The sequence below is a fragment of the Theropithecus gelada genome, chromosome 13 (genome assembly GCF_003255815.1).
Source record: "Theropithecus gelada isolate Dixy chromosome 13, Tgel_1.0, whole genome shotgun sequence".
In the NCBI taxonomy this organism is placed as follows: Eukaryota; Metazoa; Chordata; class Mammalia; order Primates; family Cercopithecidae; genus Theropithecus; species Theropithecus gelada.
This window is the reverse complement of record NC_037681.1, coordinates 63,197,128-63,222,771: the sequence shown is the minus strand read 5'-3', so window position 1 is coordinate 63,222,771 and position 25,644 is coordinate 63,197,128. Positions and strand designations below refer to the sequence as shown.

The 25,644-nt window shown below is 39.3% G+C and overlaps 1 protein-coding gene and 1 non-coding gene across 5 annotated transcripts in view; both read right to left on the bottom strand.

The window, feature by feature from the left end:
• Window positions 1-25,644, bottom strand: part of MTA3 (metastasis associated 1 family member 3) — a 188,817-nt gene that overhangs the window by 20,273 nt on the left and 142,900 nt on the right. For all 4 annotated transcript variants that reach the window (XM_025354259.1, XM_025354257.1, XM_025354258.1 and 1 more), the window contains 2 exons: window positions 13,859-13,945; window positions 9,310-9,456 (listed from right to left, as the gene is read on the bottom strand). In XM_025354259.1, the coding sequence (XP_025210044.1) occupies window positions 9,310-9,456; window positions 13,859-13,945 (234 nt within the window). The remainder of the gene's footprint in view (window positions 1-9,309; window positions 9,457-13,858; window positions 13,946-25,644) is intronic.
• Window positions 23,319-23,426, bottom strand: LOC112605431. The gene has a single exon (XR_003115424.1). It is a non-coding gene; the product is annotated as a U6 spliceosomal RNA (small nuclear RNA).

Here is a 25,644-nt window from a genome sequence, read left to right as displayed (position 1 = left end):
AATCAAAAAACATACAACAGATACACAAAAAATAAAAAGCAGAAAATTAAAATATAACACCAGAGGAAAAAAAGCATACAACAGATACACAAAAAATAAAAAGCAGGAAATTAAAATATAACACCAGAGAAAATCACCTTCACTAAAAGGAAGACAGGAAGGAAGAAGGAAGAGAAGACCACAAAATAACCAGAAAACAAATAACAAAATGGCAGGATTAAGTCACTGCTTATCAACAATAACACTGAATGTAAATGGATTAAACTCTCCAACCAAAAGACACAGAGTGGTTGAATGGATTAAAAACAACAATAACAAAAAAATAAAAATAAAAATAAAAACAAGGTCCCATGATCTGTTGCCTATAAGAAACACACTTTACCTATAAAGACACACAAAGAATCAAAGTAAAGGGATGGAAATATATATATATTCCATGCAAATGGACACCAAAAAAGCAGGAGTAGCTATACCTACATCAGACAAAATAGATTTAAAGACAAAAATTATAAAAAGAGATAAAGAAGGTCATTTTTATAATGACAAAGGGGTCAATTCAGTAAGAAGGAATAACAATTATAAATATATAGGCACCAAGCACTGGAGCACCCAGATATATACAGCAAATATTATTTGCACTACAGAGAGATAGAGAGAGAGACCACAAAACAATAATAGCTGGAGACTTCAACACCTCACTTCCAGCAATGAACACATCATCCAGACAGAAAGTCAGTAAAGAAACCTAGGACTTAATCTGCACTGTAGACCAAACAAACCTAATAAATATTTACAGAACATTTCATCCAAAGGCTAAAGGATACATATTCTTATCCTTAGCACATGGATCATAGGACAGACCATATGTTAGGCCACAAAAACAATCTTTAAAAATTTATATAAAATAAAATTATATCAAGTATCTTCTCTGGTCACAATAAAATAAAAGTAGAACTCAATAACGACAGGAATTTTGGAAACTATACAAACACATGGAAATTAAACAATATGCTCCTGGGCCAGGTGCAGTGACTCATACCTGTAGTCCCAGTACTTTGGAAAACCTGAGTCAGGAGGATTGCTTCAGCCCAGGAGTTCAAGAGCAGCCTGGGCAACATAGTGAGACCCTGTCTCTACAAAACAACAACAATAACAAAAACAAACAAGCAAAAACACAATATGCTCCTGAATGACCAGTGGGTCAATGAAAACATTAAGAAGGGAATTTTAAAATTTCTCAAAACAAATGATAATGGAAATACAACATACCAAAACCTACGGGATATAGCAAAGGTAAACTAAGAGGAAAGTTTATAGCAAAAAGAGCCTTGATATGGTTTGGCTGTGTCCCCACCCAAATCTCAACTTGAATTGTATCTCCCAGAATTCCCACGTGTTGTGGGAGTGACCCAGAGAGAGGTAATTGAATCATGGGGGCCAGTCTTTCCTGTGCTATTCTCATGATAGTGAATAAGTCTCATAAGATCTGATGGGTTTATTAGGGGTTTCTGCTTTTGCTTCTTCCTCATTTTCTCTTGCTGTCACCATGTAAGAAGTGCCTTTGGCCTCCTGCCATGATTCTGAGACGTCCCCAGCCATATGGAACTGTAAGTCCAATTAAACCTCTTTTTCTTCCCAGTCTCGGATATGTCTTTATCAGCAGTATGAAAACAGACTAATATAAGCCTACATCAAAAAAGTAGAAACACTTCATATAACCTAACCAGTGCATCTTAAAGAACTAGGAAAGCAAGAGCAAACTAAACCCAAAATTAGTAGAAGAAAGGAAATAATAAAGATCAGAGCAGAAATAAGTTAAATCAAAATGAACGAAACAATACAAAAGGTCAATTGAACAAAAAGGTGATTTTTTGAAATTATAAACAAAATCAATAAACCTTTAGCCAGACTAAGAGAAAAAGAGAGAAGACACAAATAAAATCAGAGATGAAAAAGGAGACATTACAGCTGATACCACAGAAATTCAGAGGATCATTAGAGACTATCATAAGCAATTAAATGCCAACAAATTGGAGAAATGGATACATTTCTAGACACATACAACCTACCAAGACTGAATCATCAAGAAATCCAAAACCTGAACAGACCAATAACAAGTAATGAGATCAAGGCCATAATAAAAAGTCTCCCAGCAAAGAAAAAAAGGCCAGGACCCTATGGCTTCACTGTTTATAAAACATTTAAAGAAGAACTAAAACCTATCCCACTGAAACTACTCCACAAAATAAAGGAGAAAGTAATATTTCCAAATTCATTCTGCAAGGCCAGTACTACCCTGATAGCAAAACCAGAAAAAGAGATATCAAAAAAAGCTACAAGTCAATGTCCTGATGAACACTGATGCAAAAAGTCTCAACAAAATACTAGCAAATTGAATTCAACAATACATTTAACAACTTTATCCATCATGACGAAGTGGGATTTATCCCAGGAATGCAAGCATGCAAATCAATCACAAATCAATCAGTGTAACATATCACATCAACTGAAAGACAAAAACCATATGATTATTTTAATTGAGGCTGGAAAGCATTTGATAAAATTCAACATCCCTTCATGATAAAAAATCCTCAAAAAACCAGGAATACAAGGAACATACTTCAACACAATAAAAGCCATATATAACAGATCCATAGCTAGTGTCATACTGAACAGGGAAAAACTGAAACCTTTCCTCTAAGATTTAAAACAAGACAAGGATGCCCCCTTCCACCACTGTTATTTAACATAGTACTGGAAGTCCTAGCTACAGCAATAAAACAAGAAAAAAAATAGAGTCATCCAAATTGGAAAATAAGGAGTCAAATTATCTTTGTTTGCAGATGATATGATCTTATATTTGGAAAAACCTAAAGACTCCACAAGAAAGCTACTAGAACAGACAAATTGAGTAAAGTTGCAGGATACAAAACCAACATACAAAAATCAGTAGTATTTCTATATGAAAACAGTAAACTATCTGAAAAAGAAGTGAAAGATCTCTACAATGAAAACTATAAAACACTGAAGCAAGAAACTGAAGAGGGCACCAAAAAATGCAAAGATATCCCATATTCATGGATTGGAAGAATTGATATTGTTAAAATGTCCATACTAACTCAAAGCAATCTACGGATTCAATGCAATGCCTATCAAAATACCAATGATGTTCTTTGCAAAAATAGAAACAATAGTCCTAAAATGTATATGGAATCACAAAAGACCCAGTATAGCCAAAGCCATCCTGAACAAAAAGAACAAAACTGGAAAAATCACTTTATCTGACTTCAAATTATACTACAGAGCTATGGTAACCAAAACAGCATGGTACTGGCATAAAAACAGACACACAGACCAATGGAACAGAATAGAGAACCCAGAAACAAATCTATACATCTACAGTAGAAACTCATTTTAAACTCATTTAAAACAATGTTGCCAAGAACATACATTGGAGAAAACATAGTCTCTTCAATAAATGGCACTGGGAAAATTGGATAGCCATATGCAGAAGAATAAAACTAGACTCCTCTTTCTTGCCATATACAAAAATCAAATCAAAATAAATTATGTACTTCAATCTAAGACCTCAAACTGTGAAACTAATAAAAGAAAACACTGGGGAAACTTTCTAGGACATTGTTCTGGGCAAATATGTATTGAGTAATATCCACAGGCACAGGCAACCAAAGCAAAAATAGACAAATGAGATCATATCAAGTTAAAAAGCTTTTGCACAACAAAGGAAACAGTCAACAAAGTGAAGACACAATGCACGGAATGGGAGAAAATATCTGCTATCCATCTGACAAGGGATTAATAACTAGAATATACAAGGAGCTCAAACAGCTCAATAGGAAAACAATCAAATAATCTGATTAAAAATGGGCAAAAGATGTGAAAAGATATTTCTCAAAAGAAGACATACAAATGGCAAACAGACATTTGCAAAGGTGTTCAACATCACCGATCATCAGAGAAATGCAAATCAAAACTACAATGAGATATCATTTAGCCCCAGTTAAAATAGCTCTTATCCAAAAGACACGCAATAACGAATGCTGGCAAAGATGTGGAGAAAAGTGAACCCTTATACACTGTTGGTAGGAACCCTCATACATTGTTGGTGGGAATGTAAATTAGTACAACTACTATGAGAACAGTTTGGAGGATCCTCAAAAAACTAAAAATAGAACTACCATATGATCCAGCAATCCTGCTGTTATATACCAAAAGAAAAGAAATCAGCATATGGAAGAGATATCTGCACTCCCATGTTTACAGAAGTACTATTCACAGTAGCCAAGATTTGGAAGCAACCTAAGTGTCCATCAACAGACAAATTGATAAAGAAACTGTGGTACATATACACAATGGAGTACTATTCAGACAAAAAAGAATGAAATCCTGTCATTTGCAACAACACGGATGAAGCTGGAGGACATTACGTTAAGTGAAATAAGACATGCACAGAAAGACAAACTGTGCATTCTCACTTACTTGTACTAAAAATTAAAATAATTGAACTCATGGAGATAGACAGTAGAATGGTGGTTATCAGAAGCTAGGAAGGATAGTGGTGGGGGGTATGATAATGGGTACGAAAATATAGTTAGAATGAATAAGATGTATTTGATAGCTAACAGGGTGACTACAGCAACAATAATTTATTGTACATTTAAAAATAACTAAAAGAGTAAAATTGCACTGTCTGAGACACAAAGAAAGAAAAAATGCTTTAGGTGATGGATAACCCATTTACCCTCATGTGATTATTAAGCATTACATGCCTGTATCAAAATATTTCATGTATCCCATAAATACACACATCTGCTATGTATCCACAAAAAATTAAAAATAAAAAAATAAAGTACATGAAAATTTTCAATCATAAGATCAATTCTGTAAGGCAAATGTCATCTGTATTCTACAGATCTATAGAGGAGAAAACTCATACAAAAAAAACCATGTGATTCACCCAAGGTCACACAAGAAGCAATCAGAGGAATAAGGAATTCATCCTATCTGATTCCAAACACTCAGATTCCCCTTTTTCCCCCCATGGCACAGACAAGTTCTGTCTCCCCTGCTGCCCTCTCTTTGGGGTTTTCTGACATGGAAAGGTTTTCCAGTAATGGCTCTTCTATCCCTGCTGGCCTAGGCCCTCACCTACTCACAGCCACTTGGAGTTAACCAAGTAGGGCAAACACAGTAGGTGATACCTGGTTTGCTAGCAGTAAAAATGTCCACAGTGGAGGAAATGGAGGAGATGGGACTGGAAACCACAATGACAGCATACGGCACACTGCTGGACCGACATCCTATGGAGAAAGGTTGAAGTATAGAGAGACTGGCAAGGCACTGTGCAGATCTCTAATTTTGAACCTTTATTCTTTCTATCATTACTGACTCCCTGCACTGAGCACTGAGGCTTCTTGTGTATGCAGATTTCTTTCTTTCTTTCCTTTTTTTTTTTTTTTTTTTAAGAGACAGGATCTCACTCTGTAACCCAGGCTGGAGTGCAGTGATACAATCATAGCTCACTGCAGCCTCGACCTCCTGGGCTCAAGCAATCCTTCTGCCTCAGCCCTGCCCGCAAGTAGCTAGAACTGTAGATGCATGCCACTACACCCAGCTAATTTAAAACAAAAATTTTTTTAGAGTTGGGGTCTCACTATGTTGCCTAGGCTGGTCTCAAATTCTGGGCTCAAGTGAGCCTCCCGCTTTGGCCTCCAGAGTAGCTGGGATTACCAGTGCAAGCCACCACTCCCCCTATGTATATATATTTCATCTTCACCTTTGGAGTTTAGGTTCTATTAGATTGGTCACAGGGCCTGTGTGTGGCCCTGGAGTTTCCTTAATAGAGCATACAGAGTTCTGACTATCTGCACCCAGTCCATACCAAGGCCTTTCTTTAAAAGGTCTCTATCAGGGCCAGGAAAGACAGTGATTTTCGGAGAGGAAATAAGAAGCTGTCCATCTTTTTTTTCTAATGCCAAGCAAAATCCTTTCTGCTAGCCCAAATTCACAGACTCCTTTCCCATCATCAAGAACCTGCAATGCAAAGGTAGAGGGTGAGTGGAGGAGACAAGCCACTGAAGTGGGCAGGCAGCCCTAAAACTAAGAGGCCTAAACATCTCAGCAGCCCCAGGTTTTGTTTCCAATTCAATTTCTTCTGCCCATAACATTCTGTTTGGTATGCTCATCTGTCTGACACGCTGATAATTAAGTAGCAATGCTAATTGATTTTATTATTGGATCACACAGAACAAGGCTTTCCCATGAGTTTGTATCTCTCTATTTCAGTATATGATGGTAATAACTATCTCATGAAAACTATTAGTAGAACATTATTTCCAGTACTTTGAGTTCATCTTGGAAACTCTGATTAATCAGGATCCTATACCCTGTGGAAATAGGAAACAGGCCCATTATCCCAATGAAAAGGTCCATTTGTAAGCAAGAACGTGGGCACTTTCTAACACGTGTGCCTCTGTTACACTCTGGTTTCTCAGCTCCATGATGCTGGGGCTGGGGGGACTCTACAAGCACACTTCCCCTTTGCTGTCTGGCTCTGTGTCACACCAGCAGGGCGCTAGAGGGATCCTGCAATGCTGAAGCAGGGAGGTAGGACCTGCTCAGTCCTGTTCCTGTCAGTGTCCCTCCAGGTAGGTGCAGCAGCTTGTCCCAGAACCACCTCATCCCACCTCCTGAGAGGTACCTGCACTGGCAGGGCAGTGCCCTCTCCTCCAGGTTGGGTTCTGGCTCTGAGGCCCTCCTTGTGCTTCTGGGTTGTGATAAGCCCAGCTTCTTCCTTGTGCTCTCCCAACCCTGAGAATGGTGGCTGTTTCCTGTGCCTCCGCCCCATGTTCTCTGTTGATTTATTCTGCCCTGCAATATCCATCATATTGATTTCTTTTATGAAATTAGCTGTTGAAATAACTTATGTAGTTTCTACTTTGCTGATAGAACCTAATACAGCACATTTGAGAGCCACGATTTCATTCATAACAGTGGTTAAACGGGAAGATGCTGAAATCAGTCACATCTGAGTGGGAATCTCAATTCGTCTCTGTAGTGCCTGGTAACTTTGGAAAATTTAATTCACTTCTCTAGGTCTCATTTTTCTCAATCATTTCCATTGATACAATTAATAAATATTGAGAATCTACTAAGTACCAGGTACTATGCTAAGCACAGAGATACAATGATGTATAAAACAAATTCCCTAACCTCCCAGAACTTCCTGTCATGTGAATTAAAGAACTCAGTAAGGGAGTTAACACAGTGCCAGGCACATGTCATCAGCCTTCCTCTCCATCCCATGACAGGAGAGCAAATACAAATGGGTCTTAAAAAAGGAAGTGTTTCAGCAGCTAAGTCTCTTCAGAAGATAAAATGGGTCTTTCCCCCAAAAAGGCTGAAGGTCTCTGTCTACAAAAAACCAAGGATTCACTGTGTGCCCTGCTATTCCTTCTGTTCAGAGCAGAGAAGTAATGACTCTGTGGCAGCACTCATTCAGAGGGAAATGAAACAAAGCAGCCCTAGAGAGGGAACACTACAAAGTGACATTTTAAATAAATTCCGGAAAAACAGGTACCTGTGATACTGAGGAAACGGCAACAGAAGAGGTATTGCAGGCCATGACTGGGATCCAGAATGACCACAGAGTGTAAGTGAAAGAAGATACCAGAAAGCTGCTATGCTGACGTCGGTCACAGTGACAGTCGTGTGTGTGTGTGTGTGTGTGTGTGTGATGGGGTCTCTGTCATCCTGGCTAGAGTGCAGTGGCACGATCAGAGCTCACTGTAGCCTCGACCTCCTGGGCTCAAGCGATCCTCCTAGTAGCTGGGACTACAGACATGTGCCACTAGATAATTTTTAAACTTTGTGTAGAGACCAGCCTGGGCAACATAGAGAGACCCTGTCTCTACAAAAACGATCCTCCTGCCTCAGCCTCCCAGCGTGTTGGGATTACAGACATAAGCCACCAGACCTGGCCCACAATGACAGTCTTTTTACCGAAAAGAATATATACGTGTGTGTGTGTGTGTGTGTGTGTGTGTGTGTTTCAGGACTTACTTTATACTTTCTACAGCAAGATTATATGCCTAGAAAGGCCAGGGAGGTGGTATAATGGAAAAGAGAGATTCTAGATTACATTCAAGCCTGAATCTAAAGGTTGTGGGCAAGAAAAGGCTGAAAAGAAGTACATCCAATCTTCACATTTTGACACACTCTTTCCGCTGTCTAGACATCAGGCATATTGTGTCAAGGATGGCCAATGTTCTCATTAGCAAGGAAGTGTTTCTTAAGACTTCTGGGTAGTTAAATTATTGAAAACCATATCTTAACACATTGATAACCTATAAATGCAAACTCAATTCCTTGCCCTCACTGTTTTACACATTTTTGACATTATTGTGAACATCAAAAGTCATAACGGAGAAAAACAACCATAGGAAATTATTATTAGAAGGTTTATTCCACATCCTTGCTCTGGGGCCTCATTATAAATAATTTACTGTCACGTAAGGAATTTAGAGTTCCAGAGGCATGAAAAGCCTGGAGAGAGTTTTATTCATAAATAAATGCCAACATTTAAACAATAAAGACAGTTTCAAAGTCCAGAACTACTGAAATGAACAATATATACTGCCTGGATGATTTATTATGGTTGTGTTTATAGTCCAAATGGGAAGATAATTCAATTCCACCTGGAGAGTCATTATATGGCCAAGCCCAAGAGAAGTACTTTGGATAAGAGGTGATATTTCTATTTTTCCATTGCAAGCAAATTATTATTTCTGTATTTAGGACATCACCCAGGCAATTCCTTTCATGACATGTAGCACTCTTGAGCAATTAAAAACATTTATAAGGTAAAAGAAGTGACAAATGCCAAATTCAGAATGACCCATGGAACACTGAAGAACCCCCAGAGAACACTGATGTCTCAGACATAAGGCAAAATAATCCCTTCTGCTCAAGAAAACTTAAATGAGCAGTGAGTACGCATCACAACAAGAACATTATTACCCAGCAGAAGCAATCTGCTAAATACAGATTTCATCTCCAAAAACGCCTCCTAACAGGAGATGGGAGCAAATAGGTACCTCCTGATGGGATGGAGAACTATCCCTTGGCAAAATGTGGCATATGGCCATATTCCCCCTTATTCCTCAACCACATACTTCAATCATGGAGCACAAGAACATATTTATAATATATTCTTGGATGTGGCAGACACATGTCTGAGTGTGGAGGCACTCTGTCAGAACAGCCTCCAGAATTCCTGGGCTTACATACCATCCAGACCATTGTGATGACTATAGTTTCTTTTCCCCAGAATGCTCAGAGATGTGTGATTTGGAGTTGTTAGCATCCGCTTGGTAGTTGGGGTTTGCAGGCTTGGTGTAGATCGAATTACATTAGGTTTCTTTGCAGGATGGATCTCTGATGGGGGGAAAAAGGTTTTTCAATTCAGAACATGATATTAAAAATCTATGTGCACTTACATTGGCTAATAGGCACACATCTTATTACTTAATGAGCTGAGAGTCAGTTCCTCCTGAGCCAGCCAAGGACTTGCATAATGAGTCAGCTTCAAGTGGTGTTGCCATGGCTTTGCTTATCAAGTAAGCTGGGTTTTCCCCTGCTGGCTGGGGCTCTGAGCCTCGGGTTGTGAATACAAGCAAAAACAAAACAAAAAGCCACTTCAGAAGGTCACATACAACATGTGATTTACTAAGGGAATAAGGCATCTGACTCCTCAAGATATTAGACATCAAAAGGCTATCTGGAGAGGTAGCCTTGGGGCGAAGAGGGTAAAACACCTCTGTGCTCTGTCAAACCAGGCACCATGTCAGGTATGTGAGCTTTCTGAAAAACAAGATTCCTCCTCTGGCTCTGTAACCAGACAGAGTATGGGACCAGGATCAATTACTTGCAGCCTAGAACATTTTGATATAGATGAAACCTGAAATCAAAGTCCAATAGTCAAGAGGTAGATGAAATGCTTTATCTAAGGATATATCACAAAACTGGTATATGCATGTTTAACAAAAGTATATTGTTGTTAGCCATACAGCCCAGAACTACTTGCTCTTATTGTAGATGGACAGAAACCGTAACACTGTAGGCACTGGATTTAAGAACCTCAGTTTACTACTAAAGCTGGGCAGCATTTTTCTAAAGCTTAACCAGCTCACCGATTCTCAGAGTCATCATGCAGCTGGCTAACTACACACAAGCCATCCTGCCTTCTCACCCTTTCACTGAAGGTAAGGGCTGAGATATCGCCCTTATTTACTGGAATTTAGGAAAAGCCATTGGAATTGTTAGAATTACTACATCTCTGGTCAAAGTCCCCATATTTGCCAAAATTTAGAAATGGCTTAAATACTGCCACCCAAAAAAGTGATTTTTTTTTTCTCCAACATGACAGGACAAGTTTGTCAGCCTTGCGTTTCATTTAACCTCCACAGCCTATGCTCCATCCACACCAGACAAGCTGCTTTCAAGTCCTTGGACTCAGTGAATGAAGCCTTTGTTCATCTGGTTCTCTTGGCCTTGTGAGGGAGGAGAGTATGCTTTTCCTATTTTTCTTTTTCTTTCTTTTTTTTTTTGAGACGGAGTCTCGCTCTGTCGCCCAGGCTGGAGTGCAGTGGCCGGATCTCAGCTCACTGCAAGCTCCGCCTCCCGGGTTTACGCCATTCTCCTGCCTCAGCCTCCCGAGTAGCTGGGACTACAGGCGCCCGCTCCCTCGCCCGGCTAGTTTTTCGTATTTTTTAGTGGAGACGGGGTTTCACCGTGTTAGCCAGGACTGTCTCGATCTCCTGACCTTGTGATCCGCCCGTCACGGCCTCCCAAAGTGGCTGGGATTACAGGCTTGAGCCACCGCGCCTGGCCTTTTCCTATTTTTCCTATTTATTTGAATTCTAAATATCTTTTAAGTCTGAAATTAACTATTACTTTCCTCAGGTAGGCTGCCCTAACGCTCATTAGAAAAAATTCCCTCGTTGGCCAGGTGCAGTGGCTCACACCCGTAATCCCAGTACTTTGGGAGGCCAAGGTAGGCAGACTGCATGAGTCCAGAGGTTTGAGACCAGCCTGAGCAACATGGTGAAACCCCATCTCTACAAAAATTTTTAAAAATTAGCCAAGTGTGGGCCGGGCGCGGTGGCTCAAGCCTGTAATCCCAGCACTTTGGGAGGCCGAGACGGGTGGATCACGAGGTCAGGAGATCGAGACCATCCTGGCTAACACGGTGAAACCCCGCCTCTACTAAAAAATACAAAAAATTAGCCGGGCGAGGTGGCAGACGTCTGTAGTCCCAGCTACTCGGGAGGCTGAGGCAGGAGAATGGCGTAAACCCGGGAGGCGGAGCTTGCAGTGAGCTGAGATCCGGCCACTGCACTCCAGCCTGGGCGACAGAGCGAGACTCCGTCTCAAAAAAAAAAAAAAAAAAAAAAAAAATTAGCCAAGTGTGGTGGTGCACACCTGTAGTCCCAGTCATTCAGGAGGCTGAAGTGGGAGGATCACCTGAGCCTGAGAGGTGGACATTGCAATGAGCTGAGATGGAGACATTGTACTCCAGCCTGGGTGACAGAGTGAGACTCTATCTCAAATTTAAAAAAAAAGAAAAAAGAAAAAGAAAAAAACAGTCCTTCCTCCAAGTGCCCAACACATATGACCTGTAATTTTTTTATAGGATCTAATCCTTTGTTTTATTGTTCTTACCTGCTTGCTTTCCCCACTACACTAAGAATTTTGAGGGCAAGGTTTTAACCATCTTGGTGTTCCCCAAATCACTTAGTACAGTGTTTTCAACATATAAATACTCATAAATAGAGTGTGTAGGGATGTGGTTCAGCTAGTAAGAACAGCACAGTGTGGGCCTATCTGGCAGATATAGAGACCAATTTGCCCACAGTAGGAGCACACAATTATTCATGGAAAGACTAATAATGTTATATTCTTTCTTCTTTTGTTTTCTTTTTTTTTTTTTTTTTTGAGACAGGGTCTCAACTGGTCGCTTGGGTTGGAGTGTGGTGGCACAATCTCAACTCACTGCAACCTCTGCCTCCTGGGCTCAAGCGATTGATCCTCCCACCTCAGCCTCCCGAGTAGTTGGGACCACAGGCATGCACTACCACACCTGCCTAATATTTGTATTTTTGGTAGAGACAGGGTTTTGCTATGTTGCCCAGACTCAAACTCTTAGAATCAAGCAATCTGCCTGCCTCTCAAAGTGCTGAGATTACAGGCATGAGCCACCACGCCTGGCCTATTCTGTTTTTTTGTGATCAGAAACTTTCCCATGCAAAGTGAGAAGGGGCATCTAGGAGTCAGTTCTGCCAGGGAATACAGACAGCACTCTTCAAGGACATTACCACCATTACCTAGGTCATACCTACAATAACCATGTGACATTTTCAGGGGATATCAAAACAACTCTTTAACCCCTGAAAAATAAAGCAAGAAATGGCTGGGCGCGGTGGCTCATGCCTGTAATCCCAGCACATTGGGAGGCTGAGGCGGGTGGATCATGAGGTCAGGAGATCAAGACCATCCTAACAAGGTGAAACCTCGTCTCTACTAAAAATACAAAAATTAGCTGGGTGTGGTGGTGGGTGCCTGTAGTCCCAGCTATTCAGGAAGCTGAGGCAGCAGAATGGTGTGAACCCGGGAGGTGGAGCTTGCAGTGACTGAGATTGCACCACTGCACTCCAGCCTGGGCAACAGAGTGAGATTCCGTCTCAAAAAAAAAAAAAAAAAAAAAAAGAAAGAAAGAAAGAAGGAAAGAAAGAAAGCAAGAAATAAGATAGTAGAGTAATATCAAAGAAGAAGCTTTGAGCCTCTGACTCCTGGAACATTCGGGTAAGGACTAGATAATACACCAAATTCAACTGATTTTTAAAAGAGTTGATGTCTGTAGTCTGAACATTTCATAATTATAAATCTTTCTGTCAAAGCAACTCTGAGTACATATTTCACTTTACTGAAAAAGAACTATGAGAAGCACAAAAACATGCCATTCTTGCTTCTAGGTATGTGGAAAACCATTATTTTGTAAGTTCTCTTAAAACTTTGTTTAAACAAAAAGATTATTGCATAGTAATTTTTTATACTATTCTTAATTGTGATATTTCAACATAAAAATGGAGCCATCATCTTTGGAGATTGCCAAGTCAGACGGCATGATAAAAACCAGAAAGCAATACAAATGCCTCCTCTTCAAAGTCGCCTTAAGCACACCAAACTATAAATATTTTAGGCTTGGCACAGTGGCTCACATCTGTAATCCCAGCACTTTGGGAAGTCAAGGCAGGAAGATCGCTTGAGGCCAGGAGTTTGAGACTAGCTTGGGCAACATAGCGAGACCCTGTCTCTACAAAAAACAAATAAAATAAAAAATTAAAACCAATAATTATTTTAAGTTATAAACCAGTTTGATCTCATTTTAATAAGTAAATAAATTCTCTATTTAAAAAGAGGTGAGGTGAGTTAGAAACAGGGGAAGGATCTGAAGAAGAATCTTAAGACTATTCATCGTAAGTACTAATTGAATGCTTTTAATTTTCTTTTTCACTTATTTATGAATGAATATACATTACATTTTTATTTGATGGCTTTTTGGAAAAAGTAAATATATACCATAACTCTGTGTGTGTGTGTTGTGTGTGTTGGTAATAAAACTTTCTGAAACAAAATAAACTGACTATATAGATAAAGGTATCCAATTCCAGCTATTTGAAGGGCCTGAATTAGTTTAGGTATGTCATTTAGAACGGCCAAATACCTATAATATTCAGAAATTGCTCTTTGAAATTTTCCTCTATTAGAAAATACCCACCTAAATACCCAATGATACATGCCAAAGGTTTCCTAGTGCTTTTGCTTTTCAGTGGACTTCCGGATAGTTCAGCATGTCTGTCTGCATCTGAGGAGAGAAAGAAACATGGAGATAACCAATGAAACAGATTTCTCTAGCCAGACTACACGCACCACAGAAATAAAGGTACAAGTAGAAAACAATACCAAATAGCCACCAGATTCCTACATAATTTCCTTTTGGGCCTGAGAAAACGGTTTCTAGTTCTGGTTCCCAATTTCTAAATGGGATTTATATAAAATAACATGTAATTTTTAGTAGTAGTATTTTGAGACGGAGTCTCGCTCTGCCACCCAGGCTGGAGTGCAACAGCGTGGTCTCAGCTCACTGCAACCTCCACCTCCCGGGTTCAAGCAATTCTCCTGCCTCAGCCTCTTGAGTAGCTGGGATTACAGGTAAGCACCACCATGAGGGGCTAATTTTTGTGTTTTTAGTAGAGACAGGGTTTCACCATGTTGGTCAGGCTGGTCTCGAACTTCTAAACTTGTGATCTGCCCACCTGCTCACGCCTGTAATCCCAGCACTTTGGGAGGCCAAGGCGGGTGGATCACTTGAGGTTGGGAGTTCGAGACCAGCCTGACCAACATGGAGAAACCCCGTCTCTACTAAAACACAAAATTAGCTGGGCATGGTGGCACATGCCTGTAATCCCAGCTACTTGGGAGGCTGAGGCAGGAGAATTGCTTGAACCCAGGAGGTGGACGTTGCGGTGAGCCAAGATCGTGCCACTGCACTCCAGCCTGGGCAACAAGAGTGAAACTCCATCTCAATAATAATAATAATAATAACAATTTACATGCAAGAGATACAGACAGCACTCTTCAACGACATTACCACCATTATCTAGGTCATGCTTACAATAACCATGTGATGTTTTCATGGGCTACCAAAACAACTCATTAATCCCTGAGAAATAAAGCAAAAGAAAAAAAAGGTACCAGAGCAATATAGAAAACACGCACTTTAAAGCCCCACATGGGTATAGCTAATGCACATCCAACACACTCACGCTTTTTTATTGTGTGTGCCCATCTCAGAAATATGCTTCATTTCTAGCCACGCCATTTCTGTATTATAGCAGAAATAATGGCTGTAAAGCGCGTGTGGAATCAGTCTTAATGTAAGATTGATTTGACATGGAAGATAAATGACAGCTGCTAAAGGCAACAAACTTGGCCATCTCTGACCTAGGTGGGCCATACTTGGCCATCCCATCCCCACGTGAAGGCTTAACTCATCTTGGCGAAACTCAATTGTTAGACTAGGGATTTGCAAGAGTAATAATGGGCCATTTGGTTTTATCACTGGTTTTCTACCCCTGATCAAGCTGTGTCATTGGTGCTGAGATTTAAAAGGCTACCTGTGTGCAGAGTATTTCATCCAACAGTCAGAATAATAAGAAACTGTGAGGATGGGTATTAGCTAATCAAAGTTTTCATGATGCTCATTATACCCTATTGTATGACACTTTCAGACAAAGAAAATTAAAGCATACAATACAAACATTCTGTGTTTTAATTAGTTGTCATTTGGAAGAGCAGATGTGCAAGACAAAGGGACAAAACGTGTACTGAAATACTTTAATATTGTCATAAATATTAACAGAATCACTTTAACTTGTTTGATTCTACTATGTTTACGCCTTTTCCCCACCTTCAAATATTTGACAAAAATGTCCTACAGGTTTTCTGATTTACTGAAGAATTTTTCCTTTTGCAAATGGAGACATTTCTGGGCATACACATACGGAATTTCCTTTGATATCCATAGGAATTATTTGCTCTACTAGAGTTAAAATGTGCAAGTCTGGAACTTCAAATAATTTTAAATAAAAATTAAGTTTTTATGAGCTCTAGCCCTTTCACAAAACAAACTGTTTGGAAAATTATTAAACAGAAGATGGCAAAAGAGCATTAAAAAAAAATTCTCGTTGTGGTTAAAAAAAAACACAATGAGATACCATCTCACACTAGTGAGAATGGCTATCATTAAAAAGTCAAAAAATAACAGATGATGGCAGAGAAAACAGAGGTTGCGGAGAAAAAGAAATGCTATACACGGTTGATGGGAGTGTAAATTAGTTCAACCATGTGGAAAACAGTGTGGTGATTCCTCAAAGAGCTGAAAACAGAACTATCACCCAACCCAAAGGAATACAAATCATTCTATCATAAAGACACATGCATGTATATGTTCATTGCAACACTACTCACAATAGTGAAGACATGGAATCAACCTAAATATCCATCAATGATAGACTGAATAAAGAAAATGTGGTACATGTACATCATGGAACACTATGCAGCCAGAAAAAAAGAATGATATCATGTCCTTTGCAGGAACATGGATGGAGCTGGAGGTCACTATCCTTAGCAAACTAATACAGTAACAGAAAACCAAATACTGCATGTTCGCACTTATAAGTCGGAGCTAAATGATGAGAACTCATGGACGCACAGAGGGGAGCAACAGACACTGGGGCCTATTGGAGGGTGGAGGGTGAGAGGAGGAAGAGGATCAGGAAGAATAACTAATGGGTACTAGGCTTAATAATTGGATGACGAAATAATCTGTACAACAAACTCCCTTGACACAAGTTTACCTATATAACAAACCTGCACATGTACCCCTGAACTTAAACGTTAAAAAATAAGTTTAAAAACATTAAAATAGACAAAGCACATACTGCAGAGAGCCTAAAACAATCAGGAATCTGAATATATAGCCCCTAGATATCGGCTAATTATTATGCAACCACTGACAAGTATAAATGATCCAATTTCTTTTCTTCCTATTCAGTTGATTTCCATGAGAAAAAATAAATTACTAAGCTATGAAGCTTTTCACCTAATGTAGAATAATAGTGAAGATACAGGTGGAAATATAATGAACATATTGTGGAAGAGTAATCTAAATAAACACTAGAAAGCAACCCAAACCCTGTAAGGATCAAATGCCTGCCAAACCACTGAGTTAACACTACATAATTTCTTGCTAATACTACTGATTCACCTGAAATTCAAGCTATATTTGGGATGAGGACAAGACAAATTTTTCTTTCTTCTCTATTAATAAAATAAAGCTGGAATGAGCCATCTTGGTTATTTCCTCAATGTCTTGACAAAGGCAATCACTGTATTACTAGTAATAAGATTTGCTTTTTATTCCAGTCTATACGGCCCAAAGGAAAACTGCCTATATGGCAGCAATTGATAGACATTGATGGCTCTTATCAACAAATCCATCAGAGAGGTCATCAACACAATTCCCAAAGAAGTTTCATTTTAAACTATATTTGCTTCTAATTTCTCATTAAAAATAGTAGGATTAATTATGTGATGTTCCAAGTGACAATTTGCATTACAGGGTATCTCTGAGCGGGAGATCAAAGCTTTTTAGAAAGATGCATATTTCACTAATCCTCGTTATATTTTATAGAAAGTTCCAGCTACTCAAGAGGAGGAGGAGGGAGGATCCCTTGAGTTAAGAGGCTATAGTGAGCCATGATCACGCCACTGCACTCCAGGCTGGGTGACAGAACAAGACCCTGTCTCAAAAAAAAAAAAAAAAAAAAAAGTAGTTGGTGGCAAGAATTATGTCTCAACTGTGAAAAAATTACAGTGAAAAGATTTTACGACTGCCTTAGTCACTCTTCAACATAAGAAAAGTTGTAGCCATTCAGTAGGAAAAATACGGTTGGCCCTGAGGAAATAGCCATAAGCAGGATTGTCTGGCCCACACTTAAGTTGGTTAGAAGGAATGCTGGGCTGCACTCAATGCCAGGCCAACAGTGGTGCCACTTGTCAGCCAGTCCTTGCTCCCAAACTACTCACCTAACTCCACTTCAACATGGAGATACACATTTGAACTGCACAGATAATGAAAGCAATCTGAGAAATGCCCAAAGAACCCAGAAGGAATCAAAACCTGTCCAGAGAGAACATCTGTATCTCACTCAGGTCACTTGACTGGTCACAAGGAATACATCTTTAGTTTCCTAGAGCAGGGGTCCCCAAGCCCCAGGCCTCAGACCAGTACTAGTGGTAGCAAGTCAGGAACCGGGCGGGACAACAGGTGAGCAATACTGCCTGAGCTCCGCCTCCTGTCAGGTCAGCAGCATTAGATTCTCACAGGAGCGCAAACCCTATTGTGAACCGCCACTGGAGGGATCTAGGTTGCCTTCTCCTTATGAGATTCTAACTAATGCCTGATGATCGAAGTTGGAACAGTTTCATCCCAAAACCATCCCCGCCCCCACCACCCAGTTTGTGAAAAAATTGTCTTCCATGAAACCGGTCCCTGGTGCCAAAAAGGTTGGGGACCACTGTCCTAGAGGATGATCTATATTTCCTTGGGGTTAACCTAGAAATACATTATTATGCCGGGTGCGGTGGCTCATGCCTGTAATCTCAGCAGTTTGCGAGGCCAAGGTGGGCGGATCACCTGCGGTTGGGAGTTCGAGACCAGCCTGACCAACATAGAGAAACCTTGTCTCTACTAAAAACACAAAAGTAGCTGGCCATGGTGGCGCATGGCATGCCTGTAATCCCAGCTACTTGGGAGGCTGAGGCAGGAGAATGGCTTGAACCTGGGAGCAGGAGTCTGAGGGGAGCGGAGATCTTGCCATTGCACTCCAACCTGGGCCACAAGAGCAAAACTCCGTCTCAAAAAAAGAAAAGAAAAGAAATACACTATTACTTTTGTTGAAAATCATGCTTATTTTTCTGTAATGTTTTGGAAATACTGGGGGCAGTGAGATAGAAACCCTGCAATATACACACAGAATTCACAAAAATATCCCACATATGCATTCAAGACCCCTGTCAAGATAAAACTATCAGTAGAGTTTGCTTCTAGAACTGGAAAGGTATTTTTAAAGAAGCCACAAAACCGATTAATTTTTTTTATAAATTCAAAATCAATGAATCCAGGAGTTGGTTTTTTGAAAAGATCAACAAAATTGACAGACCACTAGCAAGACTAATAAAGAAGAAAAGAGAGAAGAATCAAATCGACGCAATTAAAAATGAAAAAGGGGATATCACCACCGACCCCACAGAAATACAAACTACCATCAGAGAATACTATAAACACCTCTACGCAAATAAACTGGAAAATCTAGAAGAAATGGATAATTTCCTGGACACTTACACTCTTCCAAGACTAAACCAGGAAGAAGTTGAATCCCTGAATAGACCAATAGCAGGCTCTGAAATTGAGGCAACAATTAATAGCCTACCAACCAAAAAAAGTCCAGGACCAGATGGATTCACAGCTGAATTCTACCAGAGGTACAAGGAGGAGTTGGTACCATTCCTTCTGAAACTATTCCAATCAATAGAAAAAGAGGGAATCCTCCCTAACTCATTTTATGAGGCCAACATCATCCTGATACCAAAGCCTGGCAGAGATACAACAAAAAAAGAGAATTTTAGACCAATATCCCTGATGAACATCGATGCAAAAATCCTCAATAAAATACTGGCAAACCGGATTCAGCAACACATCAAAAAGCTTATCCACCATGATCAAGTGGGCTTCATCCCTGGGATGCAAGGCTGGTTCAACATTCGCAAATCAATAAACATAATCCAGCATATAAACAGAACCAAAGACAAGAACCACATGATTATTTCAATAGATGCAGAAAAGGCTTTTGACAAAATTCAACAGCCCTTCATGCTAAAAACGCTCAATAAATTCGGTATTGATGGAACGTACCTCAAAATAATAACAGCTATTTATGACAAACCCACAGCCAATATCATACTGAATGGGCAAAAACTGGAAAAATTCCCTTTGAAAACTGGCACAAGACAGGGATGCCCTCTCTCACCACTCCTATTCAACATAGTGTTGGAAGTTCTGGCTAGGGCAATCAGGCAAGAGAAAGAAATCAAGGGTATTCAGTTAGGAAAAGAAGAAGTCAAATTGTCCCTCTTTGCAGATGACATGATTGTATATTTAGAAAACCCCATTGTCTCAGCCCAAAATCTCCTTAAGCTGATAAGCAACTTCAGCAAAGTCTCAGGATACAAAATTAATGTGCAAAAATCACAAGCATTCTTATACACTAGTAACAGACAAACAGAGAGCCAAATCATGAATGAACTTCCATTCACAATTGCTTCAAAGAGAATCAAATACCTAGGAATCCAACTTACAAGGGATGTAAAGGACCTCTTCAAGGAGAACTACAAACCACTGCTCAGTGAAATAAAAGAGGACACAAACAAATGGAAGAACATACCATGCTCATGGATAGGAAGAATCAATATCGTGAAAATGGCCATACTGCCCAAGGTAATTTATAGATTCAATGCCATCCCCATCAAGCTACCAATGACTTTCTTCACAGAATTGGAAAAAACTGCTTTAAAGTTCATATGGAACCAAAAAAGAGCCCGCATCTCCAAGACAATCCTAAGTCAAAAGAACAAAGCTGGAGGCATCACGCTACCTGACTTCAAACTATACTACAAGGCTACAGTAACCAAAACAGCATGGTACTGGTACCAAAACAGAGATATAGACCAATGGAACAGAACAGAGTCCTCAGAAATAATACCACACATCTACAGCCATCTGATCTTTGACAAACCTGAGAGAAACAAGAAATGGGGAAAGGATTCCCTATTTAATAAATGGTGCTGGGAAAATTGGCTAGCCATAAGTAGAAAGCTGAAACTGGATCCTTTCCTTACTCCTTATACGAAAATTAATTCAAGATGGATTAGAGACTTAAATGTTAGACCTAATACCATAAAAATCCTAGAGGAAAACCTAGGTAGTACCATTCAGGACATAGGCATGGGCAAAGACTTCATGTCTAAAACACCAAAAGCAACGGCAGCAAAAGCCAAAATTGACAAATGGGATCTCATTAAACTAAAGAGCTTCTGCACAGCAAAAGAAACTACCATCAGAGTGAACAGGCAACCTACAGAATGGGAGAAAATTTTTGCAATCTACTCATCTGACAAAGGGCTAATATCCAGAACCTACAAAGAACTCAAACAAATTTACAAGAAAAAAACAAACAACCCCATCAAAAAGTGGGCAAAGGATATGAATAGACATTTCTCAAAAGAAGACATTCATACAGCCAACAAATACATGAAAAAATGCTCATCATCACTGGCCATCAGAGAAATGCAAATCAAAACCACAATGAGATACCATCTCACACCAGTTAGAATGGCGATCATTCAAAAGTCAGGAAACAACAGGTGCTGGAGAGGATGTGGAGAAATAGGAACACTTTTACACTGTTGGTGGGATTGTAAACTAGTTCAACCATTATGGAAAACAGTATGGCGATTCCTCAAGGATCTAGAACTAGATGTACCATATGACCCAGCCATCCCATTACTGGGGATATACCCAAAGGATTATAAATTATGCGGCTATAAAGACACATGCACACGTATGTTTATTGCAGCACTATTCACAATAGCAAAGACTTGGAATCAACCCAAATGTCCATCAGTGACAGATTGGATTAAGAAAATGTGGCATATATACACCATGGAATACTATGCAGCCATAAAAAAGGATGAGTTTGTGTCCTTTGTAGGGACATGGATGCAGCTGGAATCCATCATTCTTAGCAAACTATCACAAGAACAGAAAACCAAACACCGCATGTTCTCACTCATAGGTTGGAACTGAACAATGAGATCACTTGGACTCGGGAAGGGGAACATCACACACCGGGGCCTATCATGGGGAGGGGGGCGGGGGGAGGGATTGCATTGGGAGTTATACCTGATGTAAATGACGAGTTGATGGGTGCAGCACACCAACAAGGCACAAGTATACATATGTAACAAACCTGCACGTTATGCACATGTACCCTACAACTTACAGTATAATAATAATAAATTTAAAAAAAAAAAAAAAAAAAAAAAAAAATCTGCTTGGCAAATACATCATAAACAAAGTCAAACAGAAAATGGGGAACTATTTGTATCACATATCACAGATTAAGAACTACCTTTGTTAAAATATAAAAAGTTCCCACAAGTCAGTAATACCACCAATAGAAAACTGGCCAGGGGAAAAACAGTTGACAGAAAAGGAGATAAATGGTTTTCAAATACAAGCAAAGATTTCTATCTCATCCAAAACGAGAAATGCAAGCTAATATAACATGTCATCTGTCAACTAGTCACGGGTTTCAAAGATGGGTAACACTGCCAGCAAAATTCTAGAGAAATAGGAAATTGTCTAGACGTTGTGAGTGGGACTGTGAATTGCAGTTTTTCTAACGGCAATAAAACTACACCAAAATTCAAAATGTATGCTCCTTGGTCCCAACTTTAACTTTTAGGGAGCTATCTTGTAAGGCACATTCCCATTTTATCCATCAGTATGAAATGATATCTGCATAAGGACATTTGTTGCAACATTATTTATGATAGAAAATAACTGAAAATAACTTAAAAGCTTTTAATAGGGAACTAGGTATAGTACAACAAAATAGATTATGCAGCTGACACAAAAAGGAGGCAGTTCTCAATGCAGTGGCATGGTATGTTAAGTAAAAAGCAAGGGACAGAGCAATATAGACAGTATGTTAACATCATATAGAAACAAAGAATAAACCTACTTAGATTCTTATAGATGCACAGAATACTTCTGGATACTTAAGGCAACAATGATAATGGTTATCACTGAATGGGGTAAAATAGGAATGAGAAACGTGATGAGATTTGTAACCACTTTTGTACCTTTCAAAAAAAATGTTCAGTATCCATTCAAAACCAAATTTTTATTAAAAATAAACTCCTCGTCTTATACCACAAGGCACAGACTAAAAAAAATTTTAAACTCTCTACCAAAAATACCAAAAGAAGCAAACCAACTATTCCATCATGTTTCAAGCTTAAAATTTCAGGAATGCTTATACAATCATTAACTTTAGCTGAGAAATCTCTAGAAAAATCTCATAAAACAAATTTTTCATGAAATGGGGTCTTGAGATACCCCCAAAGTCGAATTAGCATCTTCAAACAGAAAAATAGCTTCAGGCTCCTCCCAAATAACCTCATACGGGGGAACACTGTGGCCCATTCAAGTCTGGTGTGTTATCAGCCCAAATCACTTCACTCTGCAAGCCACCAAGGTGCCAGGCAAATCATCCAGATTTACTTTTCCAGGCACTTTAGTTTCATCTTTGGAATGTTGCTAGTTAACCTACTTCTATTTAACCTCAGTCTGTGAGGATCCTGAGTCTCAAGTGGCGATAATCCTATGCGTATCAGGTGTTTGGATAAGTCTGTAGATCTTTGGTGAAGTCTCTGAAATAATGTCTGATGGCAATAGCAGAGGAACGTCATTCTCCCACACATAGCTTTTTTACTAGGGGGAAGGTTCTTAAGAGGGAAAAAATAAAATATGGCTTTTTTTTTTTTTTAAATAAAATATGAAACACTTCACTAATTTGTGTGGTCATCCATGCTCAGGGCCATGATAATCTTCTCTGTATCATTCCAATTTTTAGTATATATGCTGCTGAAGTGAGCACGATGTCCAAACTTGGTATTTTATAACCTTGCTGTTGGGCCACAAATCTTAAGAACACAGAAGGTTTCTTTATGCAATGAAGGATTTTGGTCTACCAATCCATTTTTAATAAGCACTATCTACATGGTAGAACTGGCTCCAGTATTTTACTAATGTTAGTAACTTTTGGCATGGATTTATATATTCACATATAAAGATCTATTATTAAAATAATATTTAGGTATTTGGGGAAATTGGTTTAAAAAATACATTTTTCATAGTGAGGCCCCATCTCTAAAAAAAAAAAAATTAATTAACCAGGTATGGTGGGCCACACTAGTCCCACCTACTCAGAAGGCAAGAGGATCACTTGGGCCCCAGAGTTCAAGGCTGCACTGAGCTATGATGGTGCCACTGCACTCCAGAGCCTGGGCAACAGAGCAAGACCCTGTCTCTTAAAAAAAAAAAAAAAAAAAATCCTATGTATGGATGAGGAGTGGTAAATCTTCCCATCCCTTTCCCTCAGCCTCCCAGTTTCCCTTCCCTCAGATGTCATTACTATTTACATATTCTTTGAGATATTTTATGAATCTGCAAAGACCTTTTCTGTTTTTACTGTATGCTTTAATCCAGGTTTAAAAAGCTCCCATTTCTTCACTTTTATGCAGTGTCATCCCATAAACTGACTATGACACTGGCTGTGATGGTGCTGCCATGGCCAGAGACAATCGAAGAGCTCAACATCTACAGTGCTTGGAAGAGTCTCAAGCCCACAGGGAAGAATTACTTTCCCCAAATAATAAATTATTCTAAAATGCATTAATGAGAACTCTTGATCCATCAATATTTTGAGAATAACAATCTTCTGCCTTATCTGAAAGTACATTCACACTGCATCACAGTGATTCTTAACTTTCTGCAGGGTGGAGGAGAGCCTAACACTGCCTTTGAGAAACTAAGGAAAACTTACTGGAAAACACACACACACACACACTCTCTCCTATACACTCCCAGTAGACCACAGACATGGTTGCCTATGGACATCAGGTTATTAATACCTAATCACCCTAACAAGCCAAGATCAAGACATCTGCTGAAGAGGTTGTAACAAGGTAAGTACAAGAACAGAAGAGATGATAGCATAATCAATTAGATGTTAGGAAAAGTTCATTAATTGCTTGTCTGAAAAAAAAAATGAGTAGATGGCTGCTGAAACACTCATTTTAAATCTTGAGGTAAAATTACTTGAGAATCTGATTATGTAAAACTCAATGACTGGTGAAGCTAAATACAAAACAAAATAACATATGCTCTCTGAATTTCATCCAGATAAATGACTGCTCTTTTATTATTACTATAATCTATATGCTTATAGAAATAAAATACAGATAACTTAATTATGATCCCTTTTAGCAGCATGGCCCATCAGTTGAGAAAAAAATTAGAATGAGATAAAAGAAAAATATACTTCATTGAAGAATAAGCAAAACAAAGATAATGTGCAAATTAACTGAAAATTAACACACGAGCCCTGGGGAAACAGAGCTTCCTCAGCAGCCAACTGAGTTGGTGATGGTTTCTCTTCTACTCCTAGGACAAAGATGATACTGGATCCCTACCCATTTTAATGGAAAAGTCTCATTTTCATTCTTAAATGTTTCACTTTTTAATTATTTTTTTATGCAGAGTCTCACTATGTCTCCCAGGCTGAAGTGCAGTGGCGTGATCGCGGCTCACTGCAACCTCTGCCTCCCAGGTTCAAGTGATTCTCTTGCCTCAGCCTTCCAAGCAGCTGGGATTACAGGCACGTGCCACCACGCCTGCCTAATTTTTGAATTTTTAGTAGAGATGGGGTTTCACCATGTTGGCCAGGCTGGTCTCGAACTCCTGACCTCAGGTGATCTGCCCACTTAGGCCTCCCAAAGTGCTGGGATTACAGGCGCGAGCCACCGTGCCTGGCCTTCACCATTCTTTTTATTTAAAAAATTATATAAAAATGTGTTTTAAATGAGCTGAACAATTTAGAATATAAATATTTCCAATTCCCCAAATGGGAAAGTGTTAACGTAAGTCCATGAGGTCTCAAATGTTAGCACAAAACCTAAATATAAGCCTAAACTCTCAAATATACATGAATCTAATATAGCAGTTTCCCCTCCGTGGGACTCTGACATTGTTACCATTTTGTCTTTTTTCTTTCTTTTTTTTTTTTTTTTTTTTTGAGACGAAGTTTCGCTCTT